This window comes from Ptychodera flava, chromosome 17, assembly GCF_041260155.1.
Source record: "Ptychodera flava strain L36383 chromosome 17, AS_Pfla_20210202, whole genome shotgun sequence".
NCBI lineage: Eukaryota > Metazoa > Hemichordata > Enteropneusta > Ptychoderidae > Ptychodera > Ptychodera flava.
This window is the reverse complement of record NC_091944.1, coordinates 17,209,926-17,230,205: the sequence shown is the minus strand read 5'-3', so window position 1 is coordinate 17,230,205 and position 20,280 is coordinate 17,209,926. Positions and strand designations below refer to the sequence as shown.

Genomic DNA, 20,280 nt, shown 5'->3' with positions numbered 1-20,280 from the left:
TGCATCAGTTGGAGCAGCAGTTGTCCTTGCTGCTGTTGTCTGAATCTCAACAGCAGACGTTGTTTCTACTGGTGCTAGTGTGTTGGTGCAGCAGTTGTCCTGACTCCCGTTGTCTGAATCTCAACAGCAGACGTTGTTTCTACTGGTGGTAATGTTGTTGGAGCAGCAGTTGTCCTCACACCTGTTGTCTGAATTTCAACAGAGGATGTTGTCTCAACAGGTGCTAGTGTTGTAGGGGCAGCTGTAGTTTTCAGAACGATTGGAAGAGCTGTATCGGTAACAGATGTCTGAATATCAACAGCAGATGTTGTCACTACTGGTGCTAGTGTTGTTGGAGCAGCTGTTGTCTTTGCAACAGTTGGTGCAGCAGTTGTCCTCACTCCTGTTGTCTGAATCTCGACAGCAGACGTTGTTTCTACTGGTGGAAGTGTTGTTGGAGCAGCTGTTGTTCTCACTCCTGTTGTCTGAATCTCAACACCAGACGTTGTCTCTACTGGTGCTAGTGTTGTGGGAGCAGCTGTTGTCTTTGCAACAGTTGGTGCAGCAGTTGTCCTTGCTGTTGTTGTCTGAATCTCAACAGCAGACGTTGTTACTACTGGTGCCAGTGTTGTGGGAGCAGCTGTGGTCCTTGCATCAGTTGGAGCAGCAGTTGTCCTCACTCCTGTTGTCTGAATCTCAACAGCAGATGTTGTTACTACGGGTGCTAGTGTTGTTGGTGCAGCAGTTGTCCTCACTCCTGTTGTCTGAATCTCAACAGCAGACGTGGTCTCAACTGGTGCTAGTGTTGTGGGAGCAGCTGTTGTCTTTGCAACAGTAGGTACAGCAGTTGTCCTTGCTGCTGTTGTCTGAATCTCAACAGCAGACGTTGTCTCTACTGGTGCCAGTGTTGTGGGAGCAGCTGTGGTCCTTGCATCAGTTGGAGTAGCAGTTGTCCTCACTCCTGTTGTCTGAATCTCAACAGCAGATGTGTTACTACTGGTGCTAGTGTTGTTGGTGCAGCAGTTGTCCTCAATCCAGTTGTCTGAATCTCAACAGCAGACGTTGTTTCTACTGGTGGAAAAGTTGTTGGAGCAGCTGTTGTCCTCACTCCTGTTGTCTGAATCTCAACAGCAGACGTGGTCTCAACTGGTGCTAGTGTTGTGGGAGCAGCTGTTGTCTTTGCAACAGTTGGTGCAGCAGTTGTCCTTGCTGCTGTTGTCTGAATCTCAACAGCAGACGTGGTCTCCACTGGTGCTAGTGTTGTTGGTGCAGCAGTTGTCCTGACTCCCGTTGTCTGAATCTCAACAGCAGACGTTGTTTCTACTGGTGGTAATGTTGTTGGAGCAGCAGTTGTCCTCACACCTGTTGTCTGAATTTCAACAGAGGATGTTGTCTCAACAGGTGCTAGTGTTGTAGGGGCAGCTGTAGTTTTCAGAACGATTGGAAGAGCTGTATCGGTAACAGATGTCTGAATATCAACAGCAGATGTTGTCACTACTGGTGCTAGTGTTGTTGGAGCAGCTGTTGTCTTTGCAACAGTTGGTGCAGCAGTTGTCCTCACTCCTGTTGTTTGAATCTCGACAGCAGACGTTGTTTCTACTGGTGGAAGTGTTGTTGGAGCAGCTGTTGTTCTAACTCCTGTTGTCTGAATCTCAACACCAGACGTTGTCACTACTGGTGCTAGTGTTGTTGGAGCAGCTGTTGTCTTTGCAACAGTTGGTGCAGCAGTTGTCCTTGCTGCTGTTGTCTGAATCTCAACAGCAGACGTTGTTACTACTGGTGCCAGTGTTGTGGGAGCAGCTGTGGTCCTTGCATCAGTTGGAGCAGCAGTTGTCCTCACTCCTGTTGTCTGAATCTCAACAGCAGATGTTGTTACTACGGGTGCTAGTGTTGTTGGTGCAGCAGTTGTCCTCACTCCTGTTGTCTGAATCTCAACAGCAGACGTGGTCTCAACTGGTGCTAGTGTTGTGGGAGCAGCTGTTGTCTTTGCAACAGTTGGTGCAGCAGTTGTCCTTGCTGCTGTTGTCTGAATCTCAACAGCAGACGTGGTCTCCACTGGTGCTAGTGTTGTTGGAGCAGCTGTTGTCTTTGCAACAGTTGGTGCAGCAGTTGTCCTTGCTGCTGTTGTCTGAATCTCAACAGCAGACGTTGTTTCTACTGGTGGTAATGTTGTTGGAGCAGCAGTTGTCCTCACACCTGTTGTCTGAATTTCAACAGAGGATGTTGTCTCAACAGGTGCTAGTGTTGTTGGGGCAGCTGTAGTTTTCAGAACGATTGGAAGAGCTGTATCGGTAACAGATGTCTGAATATCAACAGCAGATGTTGTCACTACTGGTGCTAGTGTTGTTGGAGCAGCTGTTGTCTTTGCAACAGTTGGTGCAGCAGTTGTCCTCACTCCTGTTGTCTGAATCTCGACAGCAGACGTTGTTTCTACTGGTGGAAGTGTTGTTGGAGCAGCTGTTGTTCTCACTCCTGTTGTCTGAATCTCAACAGCAGACGTTGTCTCCACTGGTGCTAGTGTTGTGGGAGCAGCTGTTGTCTTTGCAACAGTTGGTGCAGCAGTTGTCCTTGCTGCTGTTGTCTGAATCTCAACAGCAGACGTTGTTACTACTGGTGCCAGTGTTGTGGGAGCAGCTGTGGTCCTTGCATCAGTTGGAGCAGCAGTTGTCCTCACTCCTGTTGTCTGAATCTCAACAGCAGATGTTGTTACTACAGGTGCTAGTGTTGTTGGTGCAGCAGTTGTCCTCACTCCTGTTGTCTGAATCTCAACAGCAGACGTTGTTTCTACTGGTGGAAGTGTTGTTGGAGCAGCTGTTGTCCTCACTCCTGTTGTCTGAATCTCAACAGCAGACGTGGTCTCAACTGGTGCTAGTGTTGTGGGAGCAGCTGTTGTCTTTGCAACAGTTGGTGCAGCAGTTGTCCTTGCTGCTGTTGTCTGAATCTCAACAGCAGACGTGGTCTCCACTGGAACTAGTGTTGTGGGAGCAGCTGTGGTCCTTGCATCAGTTGGAGCAGCAGTTGTCCTTGCTGCTGTTGTCTGAATCTCAACAGCAGACGTTGTTTCTACTGGTGCTAGTGTTGTTGGTGCAGCAGTTGTCCTGACTCCCGTTGTCTGAATCTCAACAGCAGACGTTGTTTCTACTGGTGGTAATGTTGTTGGAGCAGCAGTTGTCCTCACACCTGTTGTCTGAATTTCAACAGAGGATGTTGTCTCAACAGGTGCTAGTGTTGTAGGGGCAGCTGTAGTTTTCAGAACGATTGGAAGAGCTGTATCGGTAACAGATGTCTGAATATCAACAGCAGATGTTGTCACTACTGGTGCTAGTGTTGTTGGAGCAGCTGTTGTCTTTGCAACAGTTGGTGCACCAGTTGTCCTCGCTCCTGTTGTCTGAATCTCGACAGCAGACGTTGTTTCTACTGGTGGAAGTGTTGTTGGAGCAGCTGTTGTTCTAACTCCTGTTGTCTGAATCTCAACAGCAGACGTGGTCTCAACTGGTGCTAGTGTTGTGGGAGCAGCTGTTGTCTTTGCAACAGTTGGTGCAGCAGTTGTCCTTTCTGCTGTTGTCTGAATCTCAACAGCAGACGTGGTCTCAACTGGTGGAAGTGTTGTTGGAGCAGCTGTTGTCCTCACTCCTGTTGTCTGAATCTCAACAGCAGACGTGGTCTCAACTGGTGCTAGTGTTGTGGGAGCAGCTGTTGTCTTTGCAACAGTTGGTGCAGCAGTTGTCCTTGCTGCTGTTGTCTGAATCTCAACAGCAGACGTGGTCTCCACTGGTGCTAGTGTTGTGGGAGCAGCTGTGGTCCTTGCATCAGTTGGAGCAGCAGTTGTCCTTGCTGCTGTTGTCTGAATCTCAACAGCAGACGTTGTTTCTACTGGTGCTAGTGTTGTTGGTGCAGCAGTTGTCCTGACTCCCGTTGTCTGAATCTCAACAGCAGACGTTGTTTCTACTGGTGGTAATGTTGTTGGAGCAGCAGTTGTCCTCACACCTGTTGTCTGAATTTCAACAGAGGATGTTGTCTCAACAGGTGCTAGTGTTGTAGGGGCAGCTGTAGTTTTCAGAACGATTGGAAGAGCTGTATCGGTAACAGATGTCTGAATATCAACAGCAGATGTTGTCACTACTGGTGCTAGTGTTGTTGGAGCAGCTGTTGTCTTTGCAACAGTTAGTGCAGCAGTTGTCCTCACTCCTGTTGTCTGAATCTCGACAGCAGACGTTGTTTCTACTGGTGGAAGTGTTGTTGGAGCAGCTGTTGTTCTCACTCCTGTTGTCTGAATCTCAACACCAGACGTTGTCTCTACTGGTGCTAGTGTTGTGGGAGCAGCTGTTGTCTTTGCAACAGTTGGTGCAGCAGTTGTCCTTGCTGTTGTTGTCTGAATCTCAACAGCAGACGTTGTTACTACTGGTGCCAGTGTTGTGGGAGCAGCTGTGGTCCTTGCATCAGTTGGAGCAGCAGTTGTCCTCACTCCTGTTGTCTGAATCTCAACAGCAGATGTTGTTACTACGGGTGCTAGTGTTGTTGGTGCAGCAGTTGTCCTCACTCCTGTTGTCTGAATCTCAACAGCAGACGTGGTCTCAACTGGTGCTAGTGTTGTGGGAGCAGCTGTTGTCTTTGCAACAGTTGGTGCAGCAGTTGTCCTTGCTGCTGTTGTCTGAATCTCAACAGCAGACGTGGTCTCCACTGGTGCTAGTGTTGTTGGAGCAGCGGTGGTCCTTGCATCAGTTGGAGCAGCAGTTGTCCTTGCTGCTGTTGTCTGAATCTCAACAGCAGACGTTGTTTCTACTGGTGCTAGTGTTGTTGGTGCAGCAGTTGTCCTGACTCCCGTTGTCTGAATCTCAACAGCAGACGTTGTTTCTACTGGTGGTAATGTTGTTGGAGCAGCAGTTGTCCTCACACCTGTTGTCTGAATTTCAACAGAGGATGTTGTCTCAACAGGTGCTAGTGTTGTAGGGGCAGCTGTAGTTTTCAGAACGATTGGAAGAGCTGTATCGGTAACAGATGTCTGAATATCAACAGCAGATGTTGTCACTACTGGTGCTAGTGTTGTTGGAGCAGCTGTTGTCTTTGCATCAGTTGGAGCAGCAGTTGTCCTCACTCCTGTTGTCTGAATCTCAACAGCAGATGTTGTTACTACGGGTGCTAGTGTTGTTGGTGCAGCAGTTGTCCTCACTCCTGTTGTCTGAATCTCAACAGCAGACGTGGTCTCAACTGGTGCTAGTGTTGTTGGAGCAGCTGTTGTCTTTGCAACAGTTGGTGCAGCAGTTGTCCTTGCTGCTGTTGTCTGAATCTCAACAGCAGACGTGGTCTCCACTGGTGCTAGTGTTGTTGGAGCAGCTGTTGTCTTTGCAACAGTTGGTGCAGCAGTTGTCCTTGCTGCTGTTGTCTGAATCTCAACAGCAGACGTTGTTTCTACTGGTGGTAATGTTGTTGGAGCAGCAGTTGTCCTCACACCTGTTGTCTGAATTTCAACAGAGGATGTTGTCTCAACAGGTGCTAGTGTTGTTGGGGCAGCTGTAGTTTTCAGAACGATTGGAAGAGCTGTATCGGTAACAGATGTCTGAATATCAACAGCAGATGTTGTCACTACTGGTGCTAGTGTTGTTGGAGCAGCTGTTGTCTTTGCAACAGTTGGTGCAGCAGTTGTCCTCACTCCTGTTGTCTGAACTTCGACAGCAGACGTTGTTTCTACTGGTGGAAGTGTTGTTGGAGCAGCTGTTGTTCTCACTCCTGTTGTCTGAATCTCAACAGCAGACGTTGTCTCCACTGGTGCTAGTGTTGTGGGAGCAGCTGTTGTCTTTGCAACAGTTGGGTGCAGCAGTTGTCCTTGCTGCTGTTGTCTGAATCTCAACAGCAGACGTTGTTACTACTGGTGCCAGTGTGTGGGAGCAGCTGTGGTCCTTGCATCAGTTGGAGCAGCAGTTGTCCTCACTCCTGTTGTCTGAATCTCAACAGCAGATGTTGTTACTACAGGTGCTAGTGTTGTTGGTGCAGCAGTTTGTCCTCACTCCTGTTGTCTGAATCTCAACAGCAGACGTTGTTTCTACTGGTGGAAGTGTTGTTGGAGCAGCTGTTGTCCTCACTCCTGTTGTCTGAATCTCAACAGCAGACGTGGTCTCAACTGGTGCTAGTGTTGTGGAGCAGCTGTTGTCTTTGCAACAGTTGGTGCAGCAGTTGTCCTTGCTGCTGTTGTCTGAATCTCAACAGCAGACGTGGTCTCCACTGGTGCTAGTGTTGTGGGAGCAGCTGTGGTCCTTGCATCAGTTGGAGCAGCAGTTGTCCTTGCTGCTGTTGTCTGAATCTCAACAGCAGACGTTGTTTCTACTGGTGCTAGTGTTGTTGGTGCAGCAGTTGTCCTGACTCCCGTTGTCTGAATCTCAACAGCAGACGTTGTTTCTACTGGTGGTAATGTTGTTGGAGCAGCAGTTGTCCTCACACCTGTTGTCTGAATTTCAACAGAGGATGTTGTCTCAACAGGTGCTAGTGTTGTAGGGGCAGCTGTAGTTTTCAGAACGATTGGAAGAGCTGTATCGGTAACAGATGTCTGAATATCAACAGCAGATGTTGTCACTACTGGTGCTAGTGTTGTTGGAGCAGCTGTTGTCTTTGCAACAGTTGGTGCAGCAGTTGTCCTCACTCCTGTTGTCTGAATCTCGACAGCAGACGTTGTTTCTACTGGTGGAAGTGTTGTTGGAGCAGCTGTTGTCCTCACTCCTGTTGTCTGAATCTCAACAGCAGACGTTGTCTCTACTGGTGCTAGTGTTGTGGGAGCAGCTGTTGTCTTTGCAACAGTTGGTGCAGCAGTTGTCCTTGCTGTTGTTGTCTGAATCTCAACAGCAGACGTTGTTACTACTGGTGCCAGTGTTGTGGGAGCAGCTGTGGTCCTTGCATCAGTTGGAGCAGCAGTTGTCCTCACTCCTGTTGTCTGAATCTCAACAGCAGATGTTGTTACTACGGGTGCTAGTGTTGTTGGTGCAGCAGTTGTCCTCACTCCTGTTGTCTGAATCTCAACAGCAGACGTGGTCTCAACTGGTGCTAGTGTTGTGGGAGCAGCTGTTGTCTTTGCAACAGTTGGTGCAGCAGTTGTCCTTGCTGCTGTTGTCTGAATCTCAACAGCAGACGTGGTCTCCACTGGTGCTAGTGTTGTTGGAGCAGCTGTTGTCTTTGCAACAGTTGGTGCAGCAGTTGTCCTCACTCCTGTTGTCTGAATCTCAACAGCAGACGTTGTTACTACTGGTGCTAGTGTTGTGGGAGCAGCTGTGGTCCTTGCATCAGTTGGAGCAGCAGTTGTCCTCACTCCTGTTGTCTGAATCTCAACAGCAGATGTTGTTACTACTGGTGCTAGTGTTGTTGGTGCAGCAGTTGTCCTCACTCCCGTTGTCTGAATCTCAACAGCAGATGTTGTTTCTACTGGTGGAAGTGTTGTTGGAGCAGCTGTTGTCCTCACTCCTGTTGTCTGAATCTCAACAGCAGACGTGGTCTCAACTGGTGCTAGTGTTGTGGGAGCAGCTGTTGTCTTTGCAACAGTTGGTACAGCAGTTGTCCTTGCTGCTGTTGTCTGAATCTCAACAGCAGACGTGGTCTCCACTGGTGCTAGTGTTGTTGGAGCAGCTGTTGTCTTTGCAACAGTTGGTGCAGCAGTTGTCCTTGCTGCTGTTGTCTGAATCTCAACAGCAGACGTGGTCTCCACTGGTGCTAGTGTTGTGGGAGCAGCTGTTGTCCTTGCATCAGTTGGAGCAGCAGTTGTCCTCACTCCTGTTGTCTGAATCTCAACAGCAGATGTTGTTTCTACTGGTGCTAGTGTTGTTGGTGCAGCAGTTGTCCTGACTCCCGTTGTCTGAATCTCAACAGCAGACGTTGTTTCTACTGGTGGTAATGTTGTTGGAGCAGCAGTTGTCCTCACACCTGTTGTCTGAATTTCAACAGAGGATGTTGTCTCAACAGGTGCTAGTGTTGTAGGGGCAGCTGTAGTTTTCAGAACGATTGGAAGAGCTGTATCGGTAACAGTTGTCTGAATCTCAACAGCAGATGTTGTCACTACTGGTGCTAGTGTTGTTGGAGCAGCTGTTGTCTTTGCAACAGTTGGTGCAGCAGTTGTCCTCACTCCTGTTGTCTGAATCTCAACAGCAGACGTTGTTTCTACTGGTGGAAGTGTTGTTGGAGCAGCTGTTGTCCTCACTCCTGTTGTCTGAATCTCAACAACAGACGTGGTCTCCACTGGTGCTAGTGTTGTGGGAACAGCTGTTGTCTTTGCAACAGTTGGTGCAGCAGTTGTCCTTGCTGCTGTTGTCTGAATCTCAACAGCAGACGTTGTTACTACTGGTGCCAGTGTTGTTGGAGCAGCTGTGGTCCTTGCATCAGTTGGAGCAGCAGTTGTCTGAATTTCAACAGCAGTTGTCCTCACTCCTGTTGTCTGAATCTCAACAGCAGATGTTGTTACTATTGGTGCTAGAGTTGTTGGCGCTTCTGTTATTGGACATTCTTCAACACATGTTTCTCCGTCCCATTTCTGATTGTCAGGGCATGCACAGCCTTCAACACAGGTATCTTCACAATCGTTGTTCTCATCTCGTCTGCTTGAATGATCGCAGGAGTAATCACACACTGGTATGCATGGCTTGTATTCGAAACAGTGTCCAGTACACTGAATAGCTGAAATAAAGCATAACTTGTCATTGGTAACAGTCAGCAGAGAAAATAAAAAAGCCTTTAGAAGATTTTGTCATTTGATTTGTTACAGATCTTGCACAGTAAGTGAGACTACCCACAATTCCCCTTGATTTGTGTGCTCAGACATTATTTACTAGAGGCTTCTTCAATTTTGTCAGTTTCTTAACAGTTTGGAACTTAGAATTTAATTTAAGGATTATTGGTTAAAACTATGTTCCAAATTTATTGATCATGTTTAAAATTCACGAGTAAATTGGATAAGAATTCAATGTTTGAAGGTTCTTAAAATTGTACACTTGTCAAGGTTAAGTTATCAGCAACTTAGTTGGTCTCATCACACAACCTGTCAGACATGTTAATTTCCTTTGTTACAAACATTCAAAAAAATCAATACCCTTTCTTTTGCCAACACAGATGCTACTTATTCCCTTAGTTTCCTTGAAAATAATGCATATGGCTGTCAAAAAACTATGTGGACAAAATTACAAAATTGCTATCTCGTCTGCGGAAAGGGGGTTGATCTTCTCATTATTCACAGTGAAAAATCAGAAAATTATGATTATCAGAAGTATGGTCCCAGAGTTTTGAAATATGGACCAAGTTGTTCTGTGTACAGAAGGAAGTTACTTCAGTTCAGTGAGTGATCTGTGTGTGTACAGATCATGGAGAATTTTTGGTAGCCTCACTTACTGTGTATTGCAATAGATTTGTTCGAAGAAAAGCACATTTTAACTTACTGACAAGGTTTAAATCATGGACACTTGATAGAACTTCTATTAACTACAAAGTTTCTCATTGGTTGAAAATTATTAAAGAGTTCAGATTTTCAGAATTCTTGAAAACATGCCACCCATTTGTTTGAATATTCATGGAAAGACAAAGAAATGCACATACTGAAATAGATACAGCCGTTTGTTAACATTTTTCACCACCATTTTCTGGCACAACTTATCTCTTATGCCGAACTTTAACCTGTCCACAGGAAAACTGAGACAGAAAGGTGAAAGCTTCTTATTTTAGTGTCAGGCTTCTAACTCAGGCACTGGTTGGTACGAAGGTTTTGAGATTTCTTTTAAGGGATCTACTTACGACAGAGTTCCTGTGATCTCCACTTAATTGGTATATCATGTTGGTTGCACTCATGGGCATAAGCCGCAATAGCTGTACACAAACACTCGCAATCTCCACCCATGTTACAGCCACATGAGTCATATTCACAGTCTCTCAGGTATTGTTCGAATGGCACTGCTGCATGGCAAGGCTGAAATATTTCAGATTTCAAGACACTGCACTGCTTTTTAGCCCAGGTTTTGCGCCAAGGATGGATTTCACATGGATCTGATACCACAGGTGCATCTGGACAGAAGTTATTTACCTGAGAAAAAAAAGTACATTGCATTGTATTGCATTGCATTTCGTGTATTTTTACCAGAACACTTGAAAGGCAATCATCGTCAATGACACAGACACCACTTGAAGTAATCATTATCGGTTGTTGGATATTGTGGTAATAAAGGGTGCATCACACTGAACACTAGAAGTGCCCATTATGGGGGGCGCTGCACCCAACACACCATATTTTGCTCAAAAATCACAGTTTTGCAAATATTCATTTAATTTTGATGAATTTGTTGACCAAAGATTAAAATATTGGTTGGATTCATTTTTTAGCTTGTCAAACAGTTATAAGTGATATGATAAAGAAGTGTTAATTTATGCAAATGTATACAAATCACCAGATTTCCTGGCTTCTTTCTTCTCCAAATTTCAAGATTAACAAAGAATTTACCTCCTGTCTGGCTTGGTCAAATTTTCTCAAGTTCTCACATTATGTTCTTTTAAATGCAATGTTAAAAAACAGTGACAATATCACTGTTCGCTCCCATATAGTTATCAAAACAAGCCAAAAATTGTATGAAACATGGACATACATACAGCCAGACTGACATACACAGACTGGTACAGAGTGATGACATTGGCCCCTAAGTGTGCCTTGGCCAATGGAGAGTGATAAAGATGTCACAAACAGCTGAATGTAATGATAAAATAGTTAAGTATAGGCCTACAGGCACTGAGGGTGAATATGTTACAGCAATTTGATTAGTTTCTTTTCCTGTTCTACTTCTGTGATAATTTTTGTAAGACAATCAATCTGCAAAATAGTTTATTTATTGGCAAATATGTTATCTTTCACAAGCACACAGCAAACTGTTCTTGATTTTTCATTTACAATATCTGACATAGACTGAAATACATAACATGCAACCAATGTTTACATTTTGCCCATACACCAGATACACCAGATACATGGAGAGATTTCAACATACAACTGTTAACTCAGAAACCCTAAAGGGAAAAGTAAACATTGTTTTCTTGTTTTCTTCCAGAACAGCCAGTGCATCCACATCTGGAACAACTTACAAACTTAGCCAATTACACAAGGATGTAGTCTGATCGCACGATGCTCATTATATTATGTTAATGAGGGAAAGTAATTCAAACCCAGTGTCAGTTACAGTGGGTCCCGCTGACAATGGTCGAAAGGGGCCGCTTTTTGACACAAAATTACAGAGCTGTTTTCCAGCGATTTCGACTATTTTAAGGTAAACCTGTGGATTCATGTGAAGGTAGGTATATTGAATTATTACAGAGTTTCATCTAGGATGCTACACCACAGGGGACTGGTCCCCTCTACAGGAATTTTTGAGGGGGATTTTAAAATTTTGGGGGGATTTAACTGAAACATATAATCACAGCATTACACAAAAGTTTTAATGTTGCAATGATGTCACTTGTGATATACATACTACAAGCCATAAATCACTTGCTTACACAATCCAAGATGCTGACTGCAAACACCATCCTCTATAGGATGTTTTCAAAAGTCAACAAATTTGAGTATCACTGTTGTGAATGTATATAGAGCGTAGAAGAGTGGCAGATGGCTCATTAATATTCATACACATTTATATTCCTGGAAAAATTGTAGCGTATTTTGTATGCTACAATATTCTGTATGTTTGTTTGTACTTATTCTGTATGTTTGCTTTCTTAGGGCTTAAAATACATTCAAACATAATAACAACAGCAATTCATTTCCACTGTACATGTATCTTCAAGGGATTTTTTTCATTTTTAACTGAACCGTGTGCGTTTACACAAAGCAAGAAAACATCTTTAGTAGTTATTAGTCCCCGTGCGCACAGCGCAGGGGACTAGTAGATTAGGTCCTGTCTGTCCGTCCGTGCATCCGTCTCCTATGATATCTCGGTCATTTTTAAAGCGATTTTAGAACAACTTGGCCTTAGTATAGTACCCTATGACCACTCAATGCACGCCACTTTTTTCCACAAAAAAAATCGAATTTGACCATCAAATATTCACTTTTTTGGCTATTCAGAGCTAAATTCTTTGAATCTGAATCCAAAATTACCCTTGACATCTGGTATTCAGGCTTGTATTTTCTGAATCCGAATCCAAATCAGAAGTCATGTCCATCCGCCATTTCTCAGACATTTCTAAAGTGATTTATGCACGCCTGTTGTCTTTACAAAATACCCAATTTGGCTACCAAGGATTCACATCTTTGGGCTATTACGAGCTACAACCCCTGAATCAGAATCTAAAATTACCCTTGCAGTGTTCGCGCTACCGCTCGCCAGACGGCAAATGACTCATTGGCGACTCAGACTGTAAAAGCATTCGCCGGACTGGCGACTCGAAATTTGTAACGTTGGTTCACTATGTTCTACCATAGACAGTCTCGCTTCTATGTTTTATGACCATGGTCCTCTGATGTTCTGTTGCATTGCTTTTAATTTTTTAACTTCTTTGGGAGTCTTTTGCCATAAACTTTGTACTCAAGCGGGTTTTTATTTGAGTAACATGTGTCAAAAATGCGTACGTTTGCATAAAGTTACCGCGGAGTCTGTACGAATGAACTTGCTGATAGTCTTTTCCATCGAAGTTGGGGGGTTAAATTTTCCATAGATGCACATGCTCTGTTACCTAAAAACAATAAGCTTGGGGTCTTCAGCATCAACGTCTCTCAGACGTTGATCTGCCGTACAGTGCTGTGTATGTATACGGCCATGTGCAGGTTCCATGCCGTGATGTACGTTCCTTAGCTGTATAAAGACTTAATCATGTTCACAGAAAAAACTCTAGACTAAGTGTATTCCAAGGCTAGACAAATAAGCAGACTGCGGTCAAAATCCAATGGGACCTCAGGAATGCCACTCGGCAGACCCTAGATGGTCACTCAGGCCGTAAACAGTATACACCTGTGACATCAACCATAACAAATACACGTAACTGTTTTGTGTTTACGTGAGAATTTTCTGCCTGTCTAGAACCGGACCTTATTCTTGCAGAATTTGCAATTAAGGATTGGCACAACGCTTTGTAATGTGTAGATACAATGTTGCTTGGAAAGTTATGGTCTGATCATAGTGACGGACAGTGATGAATCAAAGTCACTTTTGTTTTGTGGTGTGAATGAATGAATGACCCTTTTCACTTGCAAGCAGGTGCACGTGTTCTATTTCCATGTTCAGGCCGGCCATGCAGTGTAGTGACATTGACATGTTACATTTGAACAAATTCACATCTCCACCCCTAGGTGCACCTTTACACCAAATATTAAGACAGTAGGTGTTGCAGTTTAGGAGTTTTTGACGTGGACGGACATACATACATACATACATACATACATACATACATACATACAGACGCCATTTTGCCACCTTGTAAGAATACCCCAATTTGCATATATACATATGCACATATGGGAGCTAAAAAGGCTATTTTGTTGGGCAATAAAGTTCTTACATTTTGAATATGAGGCATTTTTAATGGAGGCAATCATGATTTTAATCACTTTTTTGAGTGTCAGCGTTTCAAACCATGCCATTTTAGAAAGAGGATAGATAATGCAAAATAAAATAAATGTTTTTTACTACAGATAGTCTTCTTTCAAGTTAAGTATTTCATTTCAGAAAATAGCGTCAAGTTTTTGACTTAAATTAATTTTTATCATTAATACCAAAATTGTGGTTTTTTTTACCCCAAATATACATCCAACTTCATCCTTCAGTAGACTATTGCTACCATACTAAACTTTAGAGTCGCTGCTTTTTGAAAATATATAGTATGAGGGGGTTTCCTTGTCATCTTGGATGAGGAACATTGCTTTGAAAAACTCTGTGATGGCAACATGCAGCTCCACTTTAGAACACCCTATTGAAATAGCTTGATATCAAGTTTTACAGCATGTAAATCAGACATTAACATAGTGATTATTGCACAATAAATTGACATGCAAATACTTGCACAGGTGAAGTGGTATTCCACAAAACCGACCATTTTTTCAAGACCATATTAGTCATACATGCCACATGGAAACCCCTGCACACCAAACATTTTTTTGAAAGCTAAGATTCTTAACTTTTATATATTAGTTATTTCACCTGTAACCTGAAATGGGTTAATTTTTAATTAAAAAAAAGATCATTTTAAACTTTTGTAACAAGCAACCTAGTAGTTGATAGAGCCCTGCTGTAGTTTGTAGAGTTTATCTATTTGTGACAAATATGTTGATGACAAACATAATGGTTGGTTTCAAAGAAAAAATTCTGTGATCCAAAATGACAACATGTCTAAGCTATCAGACATGTAGTTTATGAAACAAATCTTTTCAACTAAAAATGGCAAAAAATGCCCTAAAATATGTAATTACGAATTTCATCATAATTGGAAGATATATCATTTTGATCATCCCTACAAACTTTTATATCAATAATCAAAGAAATGGTTTTGGTGAAAAAAAAATTTACCACAAATGACAAAAATTTGCCTTAAAATATAAATTAACATATTCTGCACAATTTGAACAAATCTGAAATAAGTAATCTCTAGGGACCTATAGCGCAAATATCAAAGCTGTCTTATTAGCAGTCTTGAGAATTTTGAGATTTTTTGACTAAAACAGAACAAAACTTGCCTTAAAAATACAAATTTGCATAATTATTATTTCATCATATTTTGAGCAAATCTGAAGATCATCCCTTGGGACATGTATACAAATTAAGCTGTCAAAATTGCCATTAAGAAAAAATATATTTTTGCACAAAAATGATCTAGCGTCATCCCTAGGGACATGTATATGTAATATTAAAGCTGTCAATCTACCAATTTTAATAAGGAAAACAAGATTTTTATGCAAAACTAACAACATTGGCCTCAAAAATACAACTTTCCATATTTCATCACAATTTGAACAAATCTGATTAAGGTCATCCCTAAGGACCAGTGCTCCAAATATTAAAGGAGTCAGAATGGCTGTTTTGAAGAATGAGTTTGAGAGTACCAGATATGAACTGTAAATGCTTACGTGTTTCATTATATACTGCAGTTATGTGTAAATTTGAACCTTTGCCACATGTTTGCAACTTCATTGAAAGTATTATGATCAACATAATGAACATAATTCACCACAGATTAACTCTATAGGTCATTAAGTATTCAAATATGTAATTAGCTGAAAAAAATATTAATTTCTTTGACTGCTGTCATTGTATCACCACTTTATATAGCAAGTGTAATTGCCTCTTGTCAAGTCCTTCAAACTAAATATTCCAAACTTTGAAAGCTCATTAGATATGCAAACTATAAATTAGCTGACATGAAAACTTAAGTGCGAAATGACTTCCAATATTGGTATAACCTGGTATAATCATCAATGTAGCCAATAGCATCGTCCGTTGCAATTCCGATTTTTATTGAGGCAGCATAGCAAGACTGTGCTGCATCGTAGCACAAGACGATCGTAGTAGTCCCTCGTCTTCTAAATTTTGTTTCACATAAAAGCAGTTGAAAAGTTTGATTACACAGCTTGTGAAACTTGTCCGTATCATTTCAGAAGGAAAAAAATGTTTTAGCTATGAAAGAGTTCAAATTTTCCGAAAAAGTAGCCAGCGAAATCTTGAGAGTAACCGGTCAATTTCGCCGGCTGCCGGCTCTTAATGAAATCCCTGTGTGTTACAAAACAATGCTAACTTGTTATATGCGCATGCACATACAAAGGGGAGAACCATTTGATTTCTGGGGAGGTATTGAGGAAGTGGGTATGGGAGCAATTTTTTTTTTCAGTCTGAGTGGCAGCAATTTTTTTCTAATGTCAGACCTGAATCAATTTTTTTTTTCAAATGGAGTAGCAAAGAAATTTTTTAAGTTAAGGTAAAGGGCGACGAATTCGGACGCACACGCACTTTAGAACGTTTCTGCGCAGATTTAACTCCAGCCTGCCGCAAATGGGTTATTTTGTAGCGCATGTATTTAACATCACCTGTCATTGTTGAAATTGCGCTTTTACCTAATTTTTTGACCCAGTCTCTTAGAAATACATGTGACCTATAACCTTGTTATATTTTAACCCCGTAGGAAGCTGGTTTTTATTCAACATGAGCGAAAAATTAACATTTCTCTCCCATTTACATGGCACATATTACCCATTCACCTGGAGATATTGTAAAAAGTAGCGTGGTGACACCCTTTTATTAAAAGTGTAAACTAAATGGTATTATGTCAGGATTTTATTCGCCAAGTTTGGTCAAAATGACACCATTCGAAGCGACAGGAAGAAAGTTCGAAAATTATGTAGTGATATAATTCCGATATCGTCATTTTGTAATCGATACTTATGTTAAAATTTCTTTACAAACATCATGAAAACTATACATTTGATAGATATGGATCTTAAGTCTTGGTATTTATTAAAATTAACTCATTTGCTAAGCGTTTTATAATTGCTTTCTTTAGTTTAAGTGAATTATATCATTTTTATTTATTTCTGACGATGCCATTTTAACGTCCGTTTCCATGGAATCGAGCGTGGTGGCCCCCATTTTTTATTTCATTTTTGCAGCTGCACAACTTCCAAGAATATTTGTGCAAAGTTTAAAGAAAATGACACCACAGCCTAATTTTGACGTAATTCGTAGTACTTCACCTTAAGCCACTGTTTCACATATCACAGGATGGTTCTATGTATTCATTTTAAATTGGACTGCTGGTGCGGTCCACGGAGACTAATAAAATTTTCGAATTTCGAAAAACTAAGCTGGTGAAGAGTTTCTTACATCAAGACCTTTAAAATGAACCCCAACAAGTGGAAATAATTGTAAATAATTGTATAAGTTTGAGAGTCCGCATATCTGTCCCTGAGACGCATTCTACCTTAACTTTGGGCATTGATCTTCTATGCTATTTAAGGGGTCCGTTTTTTAGCACTGGTATATTTTCATCCAGTCGTGAATGACTCATTTGCTTATAAGACACACAGATACAATCAAATTAAATTTAGGAAAAAAATGTAACACTGAAGCATAATTGCAATGGTAACTTCCCTTGGATAAAAATTAAATCTTACCTTCCAACTGTTACCAAACTTGTCAGGACTTGCATATGAGAATCCCCCGCTGGGTCCAAGGAAATCATCGTTTTGGTTTCCATTGAAGTTGCCACACAGACCTTCAACCTAAAAATGTACAAAACACACAAAAGAATTTGGGGAAGTTAAAATTGCAAAATCTGTTACATTAAACAGGAAAATATGGCCTTAAAGTAATATGCACCTCGAAAGTGAAAGACTTAAACTTTTGCTCTAACTTTCCTCAAGGAATCCTTCAATCATTCTCTTTCAAAATCAAGAATAAAAATAGGGGGTCACCATGCAAATTTTGGTACTAGAGAAACAAATTACCCAAGATTTACCGATATTAGAAATTCAAAATGGCCGCCATCCCTGTGTTAACTCTATGGCGAAAAATACACATTTTCAAATTTCGAAAAACTAAGCCGTTGAAAAGTTTTCTTTCACCAAGAGCTTTAAAATGAACCCCCACATGTGGTATATCAGAAGAGAACTGTAAAAGTTTGAGAGTCCGAATGTCTGTCCCCGAGGTGCGTTCTACCTTAAACATATTTCTTTATGTGATACATCTACTGTTGTGTGTGTAAACCTATTTATTTTACTCTTTGTAAACCTTTGTTTTCCATTGAATTTTACATCAGTTGACACAAATTGATTTCTACGGAGTCTCATCAGCTGCATGCCAGTTGAAAAGCTATATCTATCAAAAATTATCTATTTGACCAATGAGAAGCAAATGCCGTGAAAGTACACACATGTTCATATGTTTGAGAAAAGAATGTAGTAACAGTACTAAGTTTGGGAGGGGGGAGAGGAGACTCTAAAGATTTATGGTAGCTTTTAAAAAATACAAACTAGTCTTGTTTAGCTTCCTTTCATCATCAAACACAATGAACATTACTGTAACACATGAGTCATCATACAATTTTGCACAAAAATTTGTAAGGAAATCACCTCTCTCTGTCTCTGTCTGTCTGTCTCTGTCTGTCTGTCTGTCTGTCTCTGTCTGTCTCTGTCTCTCTCTCTGTCTCTCTCTCTACATATATACATATATATATATATATATATATATATATATATATATATATATATATATATATATATATATATATATATATATATATATATATATATATATATATATATATATATATATATATATATAGTGCTCCATGCAACAATGCAAAAAGCAAAGCAGCACACACTTCGAATACAAAGTAATCATATCTGTGACTTTTTTCAAGCATCACTAAATTCATCAGATAGATGAAAACACATGTTATGGTTGCACTTCCAAAATACCCTAGGAAAGGCTCTGCCTAAAGTTGGGCTATATCTGCCCGGCGATTGTGTAGATTGATGCAAGACTTCAATTACGGCTACCACAAATACCTGTTGATGCGTGAGCAAAGTGACGTAATACAAAGATAACCATCAGAAAGAGGTCTTTTTTAAATCCAGACATGGACCTGTGTATTTACCTTATTGAAATGACTATAATCTAGTCGGACGTAGAATCGTGTTCCTCGGTCCCACTGTAGAGTTACGCCAATTGAAGTGTGTATAAATGTATACAGTCCAATGTCACTGATTTGGAAGGCGTCACCTGACCCTCGTTGTACTATAGGTTTACTACCTCTCACAAGATGGACAATCTGAGTCGAACTGTCACTACCTATGAAATAGATACACAGTAAATGAAAATCACACACTTAAAGGGAGAGGTCCAGTGCAGTGGGCGTACAATCGGCAACATTATAGTGACGTTTGTTGTTTGCAAACACTGGGCAGGATTGTTAAACACTTGCCTTGTCGTTGGCTTATCGGAGAAACGTAAACAATCTGTTATAGAGGGGCTTCCGATTATCAACTTTGCTTGAATATTACAGAAGTGTGGGTTCGCCAGATGAGAACCTTGGCTCTGAACCAGTTGTTGAGTAGTGTCTTTCTCGATTGATCGAGAATTATGTCAGATAACGTGACGTTGTTACGTACTTCAAATTTCAGGGAAATAAACGTATTATGAGCTTAGGAAAAAAGACAAAATGAAATCTTGACGGAGTTTGAGAGAGAATTTTCTCGGACACTCTAAATGCCTACGATTAGCCCTTAAACTGCACAACTTCCACATCCACTTTTCGACAAATAGTACTGTTTAATTACTCAAATGGCACAGCCATAAGACTTTTATGATCTCACGGTAGAATATACACAAAATATGTCATCTTCATCTCCTTAAAATGTTACTGTTTCAAAATCAGAGGTATCAAAGGAAGTGACAGAACAACAAGGAGATATTATCCACAATGGGGAAATAGGGCGTGTATACCAGATGTATGTGGGCAGTCTTCTTAACTATGCTGTCTGTAAATACACCTGTATAATATGATTGGTTAAAACAAATTTTTGTTGGGAGAATGGATATGCAACACAGTGCCTTCAGTCAGAGATAAGGACAGAGATGGTAGAGCACCAATACACTGAATCTGTCAGTCCAGTCATTACAAATTTTATCAAATGGAACCTTGTGGTGTTTATTTGGCAAAAATACCTTATTAGCCTCGATACAAAATATCAAACTTACGCTTAAACTTTGCTTGGGGAAAAATTCAACTTTTCTCTGTCCTCATCAAGAATCAAACTCGGGGGTCACTATGCAAAGTTTTGGACTCAAGAAAGAAACTACCTAAAACTTACTGGTATTTGAAAGTCAGAAATGGCTGCTGATTTTCTTTATGTTGAAATATTAAATTTTCCTTTTTGAGAAAAAGGTGAACAGTTACTTTACTCCACCTACTGCAAAATGAGTTGTTAGAAGCAGCACATCAGAAAATATTGTGAACAATCAGGAAGATTTCCTCTAGGCATATTGTGCCTTAATTCACAAAGTTTTTATTTATATCAGTTTTTCGATACGTTTTAAAACTGAAACATCCCCTCCTAACACATACTAGCACTCACTAAAATCACTGACTTTTACGTCTTCAATGCTGTTAAAGCTCTTAGTTTGCATACTTCAGATTGTTACTTACCGACTGTCATGGTGATAGATTTGGTACAGGTCACGCCACTGGTTCCGCAAGGTACATTCTCGGCCAATACTGCGAACTGCTCCGGGCTGTCCTCGTGACTACGACTGATGAAGTACGAACACTCTCCCTGGAAGTCGTACCGTTTGCCATCAAATGTTTCGTAGTGAGGGT

At 41.3% G+C, this 20,280-nt stretch overlaps 1 protein-coding gene across 1 annotated transcript in view; it reads right to left on the bottom strand.

Annotated features, from left to right (window-relative positions):
* Positions 1-74: 74 nt before the first annotated feature.
* Positions 75-20,280, bottom strand: part of LOC139116638 (mucin-2-like) — a 104,138-nt gene continuing 83,932 nt past the window's right edge. Inside the window, 5 exon segments of the mRNA XM_070679234.1 lie at positions 75-1,025; positions 1,028-5,809; positions 6,134-8,628; positions 9,736-10,021; positions 17,075-17,182. Coding sequence (XP_070535335.1) covers positions 75-1,025; positions 1,028-5,809; positions 6,134-8,628; positions 9,736-10,021; positions 17,075-17,182 — 8,622 coding nt within the window.